Source organism: Ictalurus punctatus, chromosome 3 (assembly GCF_001660625.3).
Source record: "Ictalurus punctatus breed USDA103 chromosome 3, Coco_2.0, whole genome shotgun sequence".
NCBI lineage: Eukaryota > Metazoa > Chordata > Actinopteri > Siluriformes > Ictaluridae > Ictalurus > Ictalurus punctatus.
In genome coordinates, this window is record NC_030418.2 from 30,146,536 (window position 1) to 30,163,549 (window position 17,014).

General features: G+C 40.7%; 1 protein-coding gene across 2 annotated transcripts in view; it reads right to left on the reverse strand.

The window, feature by feature from the left end:
- Positions 1-3,250: 3,250 nt before the first annotated feature.
- Positions 3,251-17,014, reverse strand: part of papss1 (3'-phosphoadenosine 5'-phosphosulfate synthase 1) — a 34,400-nt gene continuing 20,636 nt past the window's right edge. For both annotated transcript variants that reach the window (XM_017463308.3, XM_053679874.1), the window contains exons 9-12: positions 15,033-15,168; positions 13,965-14,233; positions 12,521-12,750; positions 3,251-5,705 (exon numbers count right to left, since the gene is read on the reverse strand). In XM_017463308.3, coding sequence (XP_017318797.1) covers positions 5,567-5,705; positions 12,521-12,750; positions 13,965-14,233; positions 15,033-15,168 — 774 coding nt within the window. In that variant the 3' untranslated portion in view covers positions 3,251-5,566. The remainder of the gene's footprint in view (positions 5,706-12,520; positions 12,751-13,964; positions 14,234-15,032; positions 15,169-17,014) is intronic.

A 17,014-nucleotide genomic window follows, 5' to 3' on the forward strand; every position in this document is an offset into this window, starting at 1 on the left:
ATTAACAAAGAATTAATTAACGTACCCTCAGATGATGTGCTCAAACCTGCAAGTGAAACACTACCGGTGCCATCGAAGCAAAAACAATCCATGAGGTGATGCATAAAAAGGCAAGACACATCCCTCCAGCAATGATTATGTAAGATTCTGTGACCAAGATTTGGCGAGTCTAGCACACAATCACCTAATTGTGCTTCTGGAGTTTTACCACCATGCCAACTTTCAGGCCCAACATACACCTGATCCAGTTAATCAAGGCCATTAAGACTGTCAAAAGTGACAGAAGTAAAGATTGCAACTCAACTCTACAGGGTAGAACATCCCCAGAAGCATCACACATTTGTGTGAGGCTGGAACCTCACACAAACCTAGCACCCATCAACAAAAGGGCCCTTGTATCATCCAGGTAGGTGGCATTGTGCAGGAATACTGGCACCATGTGATGCAGCTCAGAAGGTGAGCAACTACACCCTTAAGGACCAAACCAGGAGGGGGAGAAAAGGGTAACTGTCAGTTCCTCCAACCCTCGGGCGCAAGAAGAACCTGGCGTCTTGGGTCCCAGGCTTGTCACAAACCAGATGTGACTCTTTGATGTGAGCAGGCCTAGCTGCTGTATTTGATGTATGATACCCTTATATCCGTGTGATCCCTTTATATCAGGCCCCTGTCTCTCTCACTGGAGTCGCATCTCTGTCTGATATGCAACACCTACAAAAGTGACAGATTAAAGACAAGGACTGTACTTGTTGGGGATTATGACAATTTGGGAGGTCGGTCTCAAGTGTCGCTTGTTTTGGTGCAGATGCAATGGGGCAAATCCTTACAAAAAAAGAAAAGGATGGAAAAAAATAAAAAAAACACTGCATGGAACAGTCGAGCAACCATTGAACCAGGGAATCACAATATCCCAGCCTACACAGCACCTCTTTGCAATAACCAAGTCGCCAAAGCAGTATGGGCTTCATTTACGACCCGAGAAAGGATGACAGGTCACTCTGTCTTCTTTCAAAGCTTTGACTCTGCTCTGCATATAATCTGATGGACACTGCTGTATTGTCTTTTTACAGACAAGAGCTGTATTTTAATGGAAGGCTTTGAATAAAAGTGAAACCAGATGGGGGGCTAGGAGTTAAAAGCAGATCAAGCAGGTCATGCACTTTCAAACTCAACCCATCGCAGAGGCAGATGAGGTCATTCAATATACCACACAGGGTTTATGGTCCATGTCGTGGCTGCATAATGGAGACATGCTGACAATTCTTATTTAACATGGAGAACACCTACACAATGTGACATTTTTAAAGTGGAGGGCATCTCACTTCTTGTGTACAGAATTGGCCTTTTTGCCCCATAAGGGCGAACACACTTCAAAATCCCAAGTCTCAAGTGAATCAGTGTAATCCCTTTCATGTACAGACAGGCAGAAGCAAAAAACAAACAAACCACAAACTCTGCATAAAGATGTTGTTGGGGGGTTGGGTGCAAGACATCATCCTCAAATCTTCTCCTCCATTTCTGATCCTATTGTCCTGGAGTTAGATCAAGATGACTAAGTTCAGTACCAAAGTTCGATCCAACAGTTTGCCCAGGAATCCGCTTCCAAGTGGTGATCATTTGACCTATACTCAACTAGAATAGATCCGACTAATACGGTTACAGATGAGCATGTGGCAACCGTCTAGGCTGGCACAGGCATGCTAACAGTAAAATAGGTGGTGGTTCAGTGGTTAAGACCTTGGCCTACTAAGCAGAAGGATGAGTTCAAAACCCAGGACCACTAAACTGCTACTGTTTTAAGCTTATCACCTTCATCTGCGCAGCTCAACTGTAAGTTGCACTGGATTCATTCAGTAAATCTACACTTTCACATAGGGACCCGTACAAGTTAGAGCTGCCACTGTCTCCATAAGTTAATGTTGATGAGAATGCAAGATAACGGTTCATTTGAATAAGAAGCATTGTTCAGATCAGAGTTCCTCTAACATCTCAGCGAACAACAAAATTTAATTCCAAAAGACCTGGTGCTTTGAATATGACCTACAGCACCGAAATATATGGCTGTTATCTTCAATCCAACTATTTGCACAGCCATTAAATCATCGCTATCATTAAAAAAAAAACAAAAAACATCTGACAATCAATATCAGAACAGGAAATATCAACACTACCATTTCGACGCCACCTAACGGTTATTTTTATTTATATTTTCAGAGCAGAGATGAGATGAGAACAGAATGACATGACTAAACCTGACACGAAAGGAGTGGAATAGAACAAAACAGATCATACAAATAAATCTGAATGCATTTCAGGGTCAATAAAGCTGTGACTATTAACCAGGCAAGCGTAAGACTTCGAAAATGTGCACCACATCAGGAATGATCAAGCATGACAAGCACTAGATGGATTTGCTTTATAGTGAATTGCTTCAGCATAAGCTTGTCCCGCTTCATTTCAAGACTCCCTGTAGACGCAGTCACTTAAAAATTTACTGCCTTATTTAAATGCCTAGAGATACAGAAGACCTGATCAAAGACAGACACTGGTACTGAACTTGATGTCCTGTGAATGTTTTTCATCCAAGATCCAAGGTATGACTCCATAAAGAAGAGGAAAAAAACAAATCCTAGGTTTAGCACTAGATAATATAAACTTCTAAGCATTTCTTTATATTCCTGCTGTGTTTTTGGAAGTGATTCCAGGGCAAATGTTTGATTGCAATTTGGGACTGAAAGAGATCTAATTGAGGAAGGGGGGGGGGGGGGGGGCATTGCTGCTGGGTTCGGACATTACATCGCAGAGCGATATTCAAAAGAAAGGCGAGGCGGCTCGCGAAAGGGCAGGGAATGATCTCAATGCCTTTCACTTTCACAAGGGTGCCGAGTGCATCTGGGAACCATCTGCTTCAAAATGTGTGTGTGTGTGGATGTGCAGCAAAGTCGTCTCTGTCCAATATAAAGTGCCAGAGCTGCGCTTCGACGGCTGTCGGACACAAGATTGGAAAGAGAAAAAAAAAAGAAAAAAAAAATCGTCACATTGGCGAAGCGGTTTTCACAGCGGTGCACACGTTAACCGTCACTCAAACCGAATAGGAGCACGTTTACAATAATAAATCACTGTTTGAATGAGGGAGAGAGAAAAAATAAATCATTTTCACTTGACAATCACATCCTTTTTGGCTTGGGTGTCTTGGCAGGAATAAAATTAAGACTGCTCATAGAATAGCAATTATTACGCCTGACTTGGTCGGTTTGCTTGGAATGGTTTATTGGAGATGATGTAGTAATAAAAGACAGTGCTGAAGAAGTAAGAAAGGTCAAAACAACAGATTAGAAACTAATGAGTAATCCACATAATTAATGGAGTGACTAATAATAATAATAATAACAACAATAATAATAAAAACAATACAAAGATCCAACTACAGGCTAAAACAATGACAATCAGAAACATTTATAGAAACCATCCATCTTAGTTAGGTAAAACAACTAGGGTGTGTGTGGGTGTGTGTGTGTGTGTGTGTGTGTGTGTGTGTGTGTGTGTGTGTGTGTGTGTGTGTGTGTGTGTGTGGAGTGTCTGTGCACATATTAATAGGCTTTGGACAAGCTAAAAGAAACCATGAATGACCTAGATTTTGTTAAAGGCATTTCAATCACATAATCAACCTTACATCATTAAAATACATTATTCCATAGCGTGACCATCTTAAGTTTGGACCACATAGAAAAACTACTTATTTTCAATATCATAAGTATATAAATATATCAGAGATACACTATATGGCCAAAAGTATGTGGACACCTGACGGCCACACACCCATATGTGGTTCTTCGCCAAACTGTTGCTACAAAGTTAGAAGCACACAATTGTATGAAATGTCTTTGTCATGCGGGAACAGGTTTGGGCCTCTTCCAGATGTTGCTGTAGACAAATTGATCTCCATGAAGACATGGTTTGCCAAAGTTGGAGTGGAAGAACTTGAGTGGCCTGCACAGAGCCCTGATTTGAACCCTCAAACTCACTGAACACATTTAGGATGACCTGGAACCTTCTCGCATGACTTCACTAATGCTCTGGAATGAGCGCAAATCCCCACGGCAACGTTCCGAAATCTAGTGGAAAGCCTTCCAAGAAAAGTGGAGGTTATTACATCAAATCTGGAGTGGGATGTTCAACAAGCACATCTGGTCAGGTGTCCACAAACTTTTAGCTATATACTGCATAATCGCTAAAGAACATCCAGTTAGGCTGCAGATGACCAAACCACATCTGCACTCTGATGAGGTCATGTGACAAACAACCTAAAGAAAGTAACATTGGCAGATGACCTGTTCGGGAAACCGTTTTGACCTCATTTGTTCAACTACCTCTGATTAGGGATGCATCGTTACCGATACTGCTATTGGATAACTCTCCATCTACCTGATACTGTTCTCGTTTACTTTTAAATTCTCTGATGCCAACATCCGACACTGATACTACGTGACGTAATCCTAGTGTATGCTGTCATGCTAATGAACAGATGACAGGAACGGTATTTCTGGATTAATTACGGCAATCAAAGCAAAGCAGACTGCAAACCGTGTGATGTGAAAATAGCAAGAGGAAGAACTATACATCTGTAGCAGCTTCCAACAATACACCTAACTTGGAACAGGGAAGATAAATCATCTTACAGTGTTTAAACAGTATCTCTAATACAGAGTGTAAAGATGGCTGATCGCACAGAGCAGTATTAGTGAGTACGGTCATTCAAAATGGGTGCCATGAACTTTTTTTTTTTGGCGCGCATGCAGAAGTATTCGCGAGTGTGGAACCACTGAAGCATGCATGTAGAAAAATTCTTGACAGCACATCATTTCTGTGAACGCTGAGCACTGAGATGAGGGTCTACGCCTTGGAATCGATGCATCCCTACCTCAGATAAACAGTATTATATTAAGGCAAAGTATCATTCTTTAGTTTTTCATCTTTACATCTTGACAGGCTCAGACAGGGAAAATCTGCGATTCAGCCTTAAATCGTGACACCATTATTACAAAATGTGTTTTGTTACAGTAAGATGTTGAAGTGAAAGTAGTTGTGAAAATTAGGATGATTCAGATCATTTGTAGCAAAACATTTACACTTCGATGATCAATTCTTCAACTGTATAACAGCTTAATATTAGTGAACCGTTTTTTTTTCCTTCCTTTGACAAAGCTCTTCACATGAAACCATTTAATAATGCTTCTGAAATACGACATTTTTCACTGTGGAGTCAATAATGTAAGCGTAAAAAGACATGAATCCATCCAAGAACATTAAAATCACTAAAGAAAAAAAAACTAAAGCAAAAGCAGACAGTAACTTAAAGAACCAATAATGTGTATTGTAAGCAATAAGGTAATATTCAATACACCACTTCCCTATGCAAAGCTGGACAGGTTCGAGTGGTCCCCGTGCATGACCATGTTTCAACATAACCCTTCCACCCCCCTTCCACCCCCCACTTGCAACATCTTTTCCTTTCTTTTGACTGTAACAGAACCATCGTCAGCCTTCATCTCTCCACCCAGGTGATGACTTACGCCTTCTCCAGGGATTTATAGTACTCCTTGAGCACAGTCCAGGCTTTCGGGGCCATGAAGCCGTCCGGTGGGTTCTCGCCCTCGCGTGCCATCTTCCTCATGCGCGTGCCTGAAATGAAGTCGTAGTCCTGGTGGCTGCAGGAAACAAGAACGGAAGAGTAGATTTAGAAACACAGAGGAGAAACGAAACGGCACGGCTGCGATGATGATGATAACTGAACGAGACAACAAGGAAATGAATTCATTATTGAACAGATTAATAACTGTCCCGGTCCCTGATTAAATCTTTCTACTGTATCTTAATCAGCCACGGTAATGCTTTTACGTTACGGTTCCCTTAACGAACATGATTTCCTACGTTTAATAAGGAATAAAACATGACAGGTCATGCTGTTCATGGAAAATAATCGACGATGGGGTGGAATGACGCTGCTCAACATGAAGTGGAGTTACTATTCCTACGTCAAAGTTGATTATTTTCCTATAACAGCATGTCCCAGGTTACATTTATTAACATTAAATAACTTTTTATCCATTTATAGTTACGTCCAGGAAATAAGTTCGCTCGTGTTATCGGCTGCCTCTTCGGCCTCTTGTTTTTTCCTTTCTTGAAATTATAAAAAGACAAAAATGCAGGTTTTACCAATAAACAATCAGTTATGAGGACTTTACTGTGTTGGAAATTTTACCACTTTACCTCCGACTGATAAAGAGCTGACATGAAACTAGAAACTACTTCCTTTTAAAAATTTTTTGCTAAATAAAAGTTCTCACAGAAAACCTCACAATTCACAATTATAGTATGTTGTTTGTTGTTGTTCCTAATTTACAAAAATAAGCAAAAACTAAATTACAGCATGTTCTTAAATGGTGATAACATACTAAACTTTCCAGGTATAAATCTTAAAACCCGTTTCAGTGGTTACTCTACAAATTTACACCTGCAAAAATATTCATTAACATAATGAATTAAACTTATGTAACAATACAATATAATACAACGCAATTATTATTAATGTTAAATGTTACTTATGGTGTATTAATGCTGACGTTCATGGCTGTATTAATAACAAGTCTTTATTGGTCACATATACATTACAGCACAGTGAAATTGTTTTCTTCGCATACCCCAGCATGTTAGGAAGTTGGGGTCAGAGCGCAGGGTCAGCCATGACACAACGCCCCCTGGAGCAGAGAGTGTTAAGGGCCTTGCTCAAGGGCCCAACAGTCGCAGCTTGGCAGTGCTGGGGCTTGAACCCCCTGATCAGTAATCTAGAGCCTTAACCGCCAAGCCACCACTACACCAAATTCATTACACGTTAACGTAAAACGCTACCCAATCCTCTTGGTATACTGAATTTTGCACTATATAATATTTCCAACATCAGTGAGTAAAGAACATTATAATTAAGGACACACTAATCACACTTTTTCCATACTTCTATTTTACGTGAAGGAATTTGCTGATACTAATATAGCACTCGCATCCACTTATTAATCAAGCTTTATCTTTACAACATTCAGCTGCAAAAATATATGAAGCATCAGGTCACAGAGTCACAGTTTGTGCCCTGTACAGCATCTGTGCTGTGGCAATGAACCTGGATTCATGGAATAAAATAGGTCAGGTTGGAAAGTGTCAAATCTGTTCTGATCCTGATCCTAGTATCAGCCCTGACACCAATACACCACATCAGATTCCTACAAAAGGAAATTTATACCACTTATAACATTTAAAGTACTCAAAGTTCACCTGGAACCAAATCATACCAGACTTAAAACTGCTTTAATAAAAAAAAAAAAAAAAAATCAGCAAAGAACAGAGCTAGATATGCAAACACTATTTAAACACACTTTCTCCATTTAAACAAACGCTACAAAGAAATAAACAGAGGTTCGGATATCTGATAAATAACCCGAACCCAGTGTAAATAGAATCTCCTGTGGCATCTGCGCTGAACCGAGGAAGTGAACAAGATGCATGCGACAGATTAGAGATTCTTATATTTACAAAACCATGTTAGGAACACAAATAGACTGTGCCGTGCGCTCCTTCTGTACTGGACTTATGTGTACTTTTTCAACCTCCCTAATCACATAATTTTGTAAAAATGTGGTTTCGTTTTGCTGCGGCTCTGCTCGGATGTCGTTCGTCCACGCGAGTGAAGCGTTTCACATGGCTTCGCCGTCAGGAGCTCTGAAAAATGTCAAAAACTTTCAGAGCCACCAAGCAGTGGAAACAAAACACACCACCACAAACCTGGGACCTGAACCAGCCTTGTGTAAACTCCGACAGTCACAGATTTATTTAATTAGCTTTTTTTTTGGGCTCCGAAACGTCCAACAAGGTCATGGGTTTATTTCATTTCGTCCATGTTTATGAACATTCAGATTCACACGCAGTGAGAATTAATTACACGGGAGATAGGGTCGACCAAAGTCTTCCAAAATACTTAAGCTGATACACTTGCATAGCTCTCGGTCATCTGAATGAGGGAACTGCTAAGAGCTATCTACTTCATTCAGAGCGTAAAAGAGTTACTTTACCAAGAACAAAGCCATAACGAATAGAAAAGGAACAAAGCAGCACAGGTAGTTTAGCAGAATCTGTAACGACGCTGCTCAAAATGATACGACGAGCGTGAAATACACTGATTTATGGATTCGAATCGACAAGCTAAAGGGAACTCGAATCAAAACTGCAGACTCAAAATTGCTAGTAACGGAACCGACAAGGGGGAGGTGGAGTAGCAGGCAACAAACTCGAACTCAGACGAGAAACTTAACATACAGTAAAATGAGAAACAGCTTGGCCTGAGGGAGTCTTTAAGGGAGATCGCAGGCAATTAAGCATAGCGTCCGTATTGGTCTCGGATTTGGGCTGGCCCAGCGTCGCTGTGCTTCAGGGACAGACAGAACGCCATAAATTTGCAAAGGCGCCAAGCGGGGCCCTTTGAAATTCAGATGGTGCGCTGCTCTCGTGGCTCCCCTCCCCAATCACTCACTCAGTGCAGGATGGAAGACAGAGCAAAGGAGGAGAGGGAGGATGGAGGAAGGGAGAAAAGGAGGGAGAAGGGAATGTCAAGCAGCATCCAGTGTATGATAGATCTGGTGTCGGCGTAAAACTCACGATCCATCCCTCACAATCTGTACACACTTTAGAAGATTAGACTGCTTAGTTACTTAAAAAAGAAAAAAGCGCACACATCTTTTAACAGAAGTGTGTTAAATGCAGAAAATAAACAGAGAGTAAGAGGTAGGGAAAATAGTCTGCTGCAGATGTGCCAAAAATTTTCTTTAATATTACTTTTTTTATTTTTTTTTTAACCAGACAAAGAGACTGCATTCCTGGCATTCTCACCAAGGCGCATGAGTTGACAGGGAAAAGGTCACCTTGATGAAGTTGGAGCAAGCAACTTCTAACTTTCACTTCTTGCCGCTTCAGTGAAGTGGCCTTTCTGATTAATTTTGTTCTAGATAGATAACTGATGTATCGATAGATAGATAATTTATTTGTCCTCAAAGACATATGTTTCCACTGTGGGTGCATAGAAAAACAAACACACCACCACCATACATATTAACCATCAAAACAATCACAGACAGAGGGGAGAAGGGGACAGAAAGAAAACATTAGGATCATACACCAAATGCCAGAGCAGAAGATTAGCCAAGTCAAACAAACTATATGGTCAAAAGTATACAAAGACATTCTAAACAATAGTGTGTTTCTAACTTTTAGAAAAACCCAACCGTTTGGCGAACATGACTGTGATGGGCAGGTGTCCATAAACTTTTGGCCTTATATACGGTACAGCGATGCATTTTAATTCACATGAATGAACTCAAAACCTTTGCCATTTCCCTTGACAGAAAGTGAGGCTCCCATGCCCGCGCCTCATTCAAGCAGGAAAACCAGGTCAAGATGACGGCACTGGCCAAAACATTACTGACGTGAGATAGGAGGGAGGGGGAGGGGCTTCCACAGTCGAGTTACAATCAGAAAGTTCAAAACACCTGAGAAAATGGCTAATCGGACCCATCTTATTTTTGGTTGAGGGACGGCGTGGTTGTGGCCGTGGTGGGGGGTTGGTTTGACTGTTCTATGGGTATATTTTCTAAGTGATAACTTGCACTTGCGCACTCTAGTAACTCCTTCGTAATATGCGTGAAGGTTGGCTGGTCTGTAAATGCTGCGGATAAAGCGTAAAAATTGGCACCCCTGTACTTGTTAAGATACTTGTCTCTTAACTCTGCCTTTCTAAACACAACCAATCAAACATTTCTGAGGTTTTTTAGTTCTGCAATTGAAAGACCGAGAAAATGTGTATTTATGCTAGCCTGTGATGGACAACATCATGTGATGGCTTGTCAGAACATGTTCATTTGAGAAGGATGACCTAGCATTCCCAAACAGCTCACATCGAGCATCAAAGCCCGAGCGCTTGGGGCAGACCGAAACACGCGACTGTTGTGTTTCCAAAACGATCAGACGGGACAGACGATTAGAGCTGCGCCTAATTTCTTACAGTTGTGCCAATACGAAATCAAACTAATTATGGCCAGAAACATCTTTCGGCACACTTTGATCGGTAAATAATGCGCCATCGTCGTGCTCATGCCGTCATTCTCACACATCCTCCTCGACACGATTCAGTCAGCGTGGTTTCTGGCACGAGACGGCAGCTCGCTTAACAACGAAGAACGCTATTAATTACACGGCACAATTTCCGTTAGTCATCGTCAGCAGCACCCTTACAGAGCACCGTAATTAGTGGCAGCTCTGATTCTTAGACGACTTCAAAGTACCGGAGAAAAGTTTCCTGTTATTCTTGGCGCTACAATTGGCCGTACATAAACGAAGAGGCCAAACGCACATGGTAGTTACGCTGGGAATTAAAAGCGAGATCCAGTTTCGAGCAGCAAAGGAAAGCACACGGATCCCTTTTAATTCGGTTTGTTGAAGATCAGAGTTTTAGAAACGGCTTATGATATCCCTTATGGAGTAAATACATAAAGTGGACAATTACATCCATGTGCCATGATGAAGAGACTTAAAGGAGCAAGGTGTCATATTAAAGCCCTCTTTTGTTTCGTCTCTGCAATGTAAACATCTACCCCACCCAGAAAGCACGTCCAGTTATGCTCTCGTTGCCTTCTGAACAGATTGGGAGGCTCTTTCGTACCATCAGCCATCAGACTCCACGATGCAGCAATAGCCAGTACCTCCTACTCCACTGACTGAGTCTCACAGAAACACACTCTCAACAGTTAATTACAATTTCACAGATCTTGCACATGTATATAAATACTGAGGATACTGCACATATACATATACAAATAGAACTCTAGCATACGTACATACACACGCATGTGTTTTAGCATTTCTATTAATGCTATTGTATAGGTATACTATCTATGGAAATTACTGTCTTTCTTTCAATTCAATTCAATTTGTGTAGCACTTTTAACAATGGACATTGTCTCAAAGCAGCTTTACAGAAACATATAAACACAGGATACAGATTTTAAGTGTGTGAATTTATCCCTATTGAGCGAGCCGGTGGCGTCAGTGGTGAGGGAAAAACTCCCCAAGATGATATGAGGAAGAAACCTTGAGAGGAACCGGACTCAGAAGGGAACCCGTCCTCATCTGGGTAACAGCGGATAGTGTGAAAGTAAAAGAAAGTTCATTATAGTTTTTATATGAAGTCAGTTTTGTTGAACAAGTCCACTGTTCACTAAAGGAGACCTGAGTGCAAAACTGAATGTGGTGATTGCAGTCCCAAGGCCATTGTAGCAAACGTAGTCCCAGCAACCACAGTGAGAATGTCCATGTGGAAATGAGGTCCAAAACAATTTCCATGGTACTTCAAGCGGCACCGTCCTCACCAATCTCCAGGCTTCTTTCTTTCTTTCTTTGATGCGACTCATCCTACTTGTGCTGCTGTGTCAATTTGAATTTCCCCTACAGGGGGCGGGGGTTCAATAATGGTACATCTTATCTTATCTCCCGAAGATATAGCATGTGTTACACTTTACGGTGTCTAATTTTATGTCAGGACTGCATGATATGTCAATCAGGACTGATTGATTACTATATTCATTACAAAATATTGGTAAAGCTGGAATACGGGTACATTTGAAGAATTCTTCCATTTGAACCAAAAACTTTCAGGCTTTTGACCTCTCAACTCTCCAGAAACAGCTGCGCTCATAAGTTTACATACGTGTAAACGTGACTATTTGTGTAAGCTGTTATTATTTTGTCTTCTGGGAAGTATGTAGCTTATGAAGGGCAAACAATACTTTAAACAAAATATTACCAATTTCATCCTGTTCAAAAGTTTACACCCCCCTGGCTCTAAATGTATGGTGTTACCTTCTTGAGCATCAGTGAATGTTTGCACCTTTTGTAATAGTCGTGTACGAGTCCCTCAGTTGTCCTCAGTGTGAAAAGATGGATCTTAATATCATATAGCCGATGTCGAAAGGGGTTAAATATGCAGAAGATGCTAGAAAGCTAAAGAATGTGCAGGAGCTGGAGGATTTTTCTGAAGAACAGTGGGTAGTTTAACTGCTCAGGACAAACACGGGACTCATGAACAACTCTCACAAAACATGATCATGCAGGTAACGACACACGGTATTAATAATCGAGCGTGTGTAAACCTTTGAACTGGTTCATTTGTGTAAAAGCAGTTATTATTGTGTCTTGTGGACTAGATGTAAACATCTGTTATGTGAAATAACTTATTCATGGATTAATAACTAAATAAACAACAACATGCAATTTCTATGAACATTCTTATTTATTTATTATTAACATTTTGCAGATCCTGCAAGGCGTATGGAAATTTATGACCTCTAAGTTTTTAGGTGAGTTTTCTGAAAACAAACTTAATAAAGTATTGGGAATGTAAGAAGAAAAACAGGATGAGCAATCTTACTTTTTGGGCTCATAAAAGTCCATGGCCTTCTTGACTTTGTTGTAGGCTGCCACTCTGAAGGGCACAATTTCCAGAGAGATGAGCCCGGGTGCCATTGTAAGGACCTTGGCGCCGTGAGTAGGGTCATACAGGTCCTTGCCTGTGTCTGGGTGAGGCATGCCAGCTGGGTCTCGGCCTACGATATAGAAGTTGGCACCGGCTACCATTCGGGCTCTGCAGTGCCACTGCACCTGAGGAAAGAAGGTCCAGAAAAATGTCATCAATAAACATTTTATAAACAATTTAGAAACGGTCTCATTATGTAGCGGTGGCAACATTATGAAGAAGAAAATCTTAACAGGTAGAGGAAAAAAAACATTTATTTTACCACAAAATCCCTTGTGGTGGATTAGACAGCTATTTTTTTTTTAAAGGTGTCTGACAAGCAACAGTTAGGAAACCGCAAAACAAATTCTCCTCCACTTTTTTTTTTTTTAAACCAGAGAGACTACACTTCTACCCACTTGGTTTATGTTGGCTCACAAGACCAAGGTTTGTGAAATGGCAGAAAAATTTGGTCTGAAGTCAAAAGAACCACTACTAGACGGAAATGTGGGCCTTTCACATCCCATGGGCTTTTCCTTTCAGTAAAACCAGCTTGTATGCTAGGTGAATTTTAACTGAAAAAAAATGAATCAATCAAAAATCATAAACGCTACGACTAAACTGTAAATGTTGGCACTTTTATATTCCTGATTAAATGATCCGGTGTCCTCCATTTTAAGAAAAAACAAAAAACAAGACAGAAGTCACTTTGAGAAAGAACAGTGAAGGCAAGAAGCACTGCCAGAAATACAAACTGCAAACTTGTGAGGCACCTGCCAGACTGAACCGAGACAAATGATCAGGACTGCTCTGTATCAGACGAGATATGCTGTTGTGTGAGCGGGCGGATCCCTCACTCGTGACTCGTAGCTCATGCCGAGTGTAATGGCCGCTTCCTGTGGGCTGTTTTAGAGCTCCAGATCCATGTCTGCTCCTAATAAAGCCTTAACGTCCCCAGCCAAATGATTAAAGGACAGCGCACTTAAAAACAGATAGACTATGTTCATTTGATCAGTGACGATTTGTGTCAGGGGGAGTTTCTTGCTTTCTCTCTCTCTCTCTCGCTGACTGAAGTGTGTGTGGGGGCCACTGAGGAATCGGGTCTGGGAAAGCTGGTTGTGTTTAGAAGTGGTGCACAGAGGCATACATCAAATGCCACTGATCATGTGTGATGATCCAGGCTCCGCTCGGAGGCTATGCACTTCAAGATGATGTTGGAGGCGGAGGGAACAGCAGCGCAGTGCATGGGAAAGAATGTATTTAGTTCTGAAAGGAACACTTCACCCCTAAATGCTAATGTTTATTACTGAAGCAAAACAGCACTAGAAGTCAGAAAATGTTGGTACGTCATGTTTCTCACCTCAGTGGGTCCGGCGTACATCATGGGTGAGGGGAAGATGGCCACCACGGTGGAGGCGGGGTCGAGCAGGCCCTCCTCGAGCACGGCGGCATGCTGCCTCATGCGCCACGGCAGCGGCACGTCGTCGTCTTTGGTCCAGCCGCCCAGAGGATGCAGCAGCAGCACAGGACGCCGATAGCCGCGGTCCATCAGGCGTCTGCGTGTATCCTGCATCAGCAACGCGTGCCCGTTATGGACTGGGTTCCTCAGCTGGAACGCAAATACGGCATCTGTTGCGGGAAGAGAGGCGTTGCAAACGCTGTTACGTTCATGTGCTACATGTTTCTAAGTTTGCTAAATGTTTTAAATTAGTCATTCGATGTGGGTGATTTGGAAATAATTTAGATCTTCAACCAGCCATGATGGTATGGTGAACAAGACTTTCAGTGATCAAGAATAAGTCATTCTTCTTCTACATACAGTTTACTGTTGGAAGTCAGTTTCGTGACACGGTTTCGTTTTTTTTTTTTTCCAAATTAGAAAAATACCAAAGAAGATCTTGCTAGCTAACTAGCTAAAATTAGCAGTGCACATAAATGCAGGGACGTTGTAATTACGATGTTGCAAGTGACAAACAGATCCATCTAAAAAGCATTAAATGATACAAACCTTTTTTCCATCTCAAACAATAATTAGAAATGTTTTTTTTTTCTGTAGAGGCTTTTCCCTAATAATTAAGCTGCAATCAGTTTCGATTTAAGCAAAAATGACATCACAGCATTGCCAGATGTAACCGATACAAGTGCACAAGCCCTTAAATTAGCAAAACCAGACAAAGCTATATAATTACATGTTGTAACTAGAAATTTTTCTATAGAAACTAATATAGTATAGAAGATAATATTACTAGTATAATATATAATATTACCAGCATATTAGATATTACTAGTATAGTATATAATATTACTAGCATAGTAGATAATATTACTAGTATAGTATAGTAGATAATATTACTAGTATAGTATAGTAGATAATATTACTAGTATAGTATAGTAGATAATATTACTAGTCGATGTCTCAAATTGTTACCTGCATTCAGTTCTTTAAACTTCTGTTTGAGTTCATTGGGAGTGAAGCGGTAGGTGTCCAGGCCATCGTTCCAGTAGATTCGGTCCAGTACCTGCAGATCTCCTCCCACCAGCCAGTCGCCACTCTCCATCACCATCTGAACCAACACAAACACACTTCCGAATCAGAACTGTCTAGAACCATGACCTTTTTGAATGACTTGCACACAAATGCCCAGATTTAATAGAAGATGACTGCAGGGGACATTTGATTGAAGATGCAAATTGCATAACGTGAGAAAACTCCAGATCAAACTTAGAACAAAACAGATTCAATATTGCAACGTTTTGCCTATAGAAGGCCAGTGTGAAGACCTTTCAAACTTGTTAGATTTAGGTGTAAGACGAAGGGATACGATTCACACTCGCGGCTCATTTAAGGGCCAAGCAAACTCCTAAACATCAAAACTACAGGTTTTATATAGTGTGAACACTGGAAAAAAAACCTTATTGAATTTACTAAATTCAAATGATGCATCAGTTCCACTTCACTGAACTGAGTTATATAATCCAATTTGTTTTTGTACATCCAACATATGATTTTCAAAGCCCTGAGTAAAATCGAACTCTTTGCTCTCACAAAGATGTTGGACTTCTGATCAGAAGGTCGTGAGTTCAAATCCCAGCACTGCCAAACTGCCACTGTTGGGCCCTTGAACAAGGCCCTTAACCCTCAACTGCTCAGCTGTATAAATTAGATAAATGCAAGTCGTTCTGGATAAGGATTTTGGATCTGCCAAATGCTGTAAATGTAAGCTGTAAAAGTTTACGTTAATACTAAGTGAAATGTATTACATAACTCTACATAATAATAATAATAATAATAATAATAATAATAATAATAATAATAATAATTAGAGCTGCAACACCAACTTTGTAACAAGTCCTACCGCTACTTGTAATATATATATTAGAGCTGCATAATATAATCAATAAAATTGATAATAATCAATTATGAAAATTGTTGTCAACGAATTTCATTATCCATTAGTCAGTCTGCACGGGGCACATTTACTCACTATGTTACTTCCGTTCCGAAAACACGCATCGAAGAGCAAATACTAAAGTTGCGTCCCAAATGACGTACTATACACTTACACTATGCACTATGTACACTATGCCCCCCCCTCCCCCGATTAATCGATTAAATCCGAAAAAATAATCGGCCAACTAATCTATTATGAAAATAATTGTTAGCTGCAGCCCTAATAATAATTATTATTGTTATAATAATAATAATAATAATAATAATAATAATAATAATAATAATATTCACTCTACATAATTCACTCTACTAAATAGAAACTTGTATAAACAACATGCGTCACGGCTGCTGCCGACATGCGCACCTGTAGAGCAGGAATCGTATTAAAACGACAAGGAAGCTAAATACATAATTGGTCTGATTAGGTAACTTAACAAGCTTTCGCTTCTCCAATCACAAGGCTCAATCTGCTTGGCCCTCTTTACTGTTTTAAAATTTTCCTCTAGTCGAGCGGCAGACAATTAATCCTTACAACCCTAGAACCTATTTTTAAACATTGGTTGCATAATTCAAGAATGTAACTAATAACGGCCATAAATCCGTTCCTATTTGCATCCGTCATCGTAAATACTATGTATAGTACGCCTCTACTGCACGTGACCAGCTGAAGTCTCCCATGCTTTTGTGCACTATAAAGCTGGTAGAGCTTCTGCGTGTTATCATATATCTGTGTGCCTGGACTTCTCAGGCACAGTTCGGTGGAACCTTTGGCACGCTGCTGCTTTCCCTGTGAAGATCACAAATTCCCTGTCAGTCACACAGGCAATGGGAATAAACAGGAAAAGTGGATTTACCACAAGCAATTGAACCCAGGTTATCCAACCCTGGTCCTGATGACAGACATGCTTCAGCCACGGGAATTCAACCCGTGTATACACACACACACACACACACACACA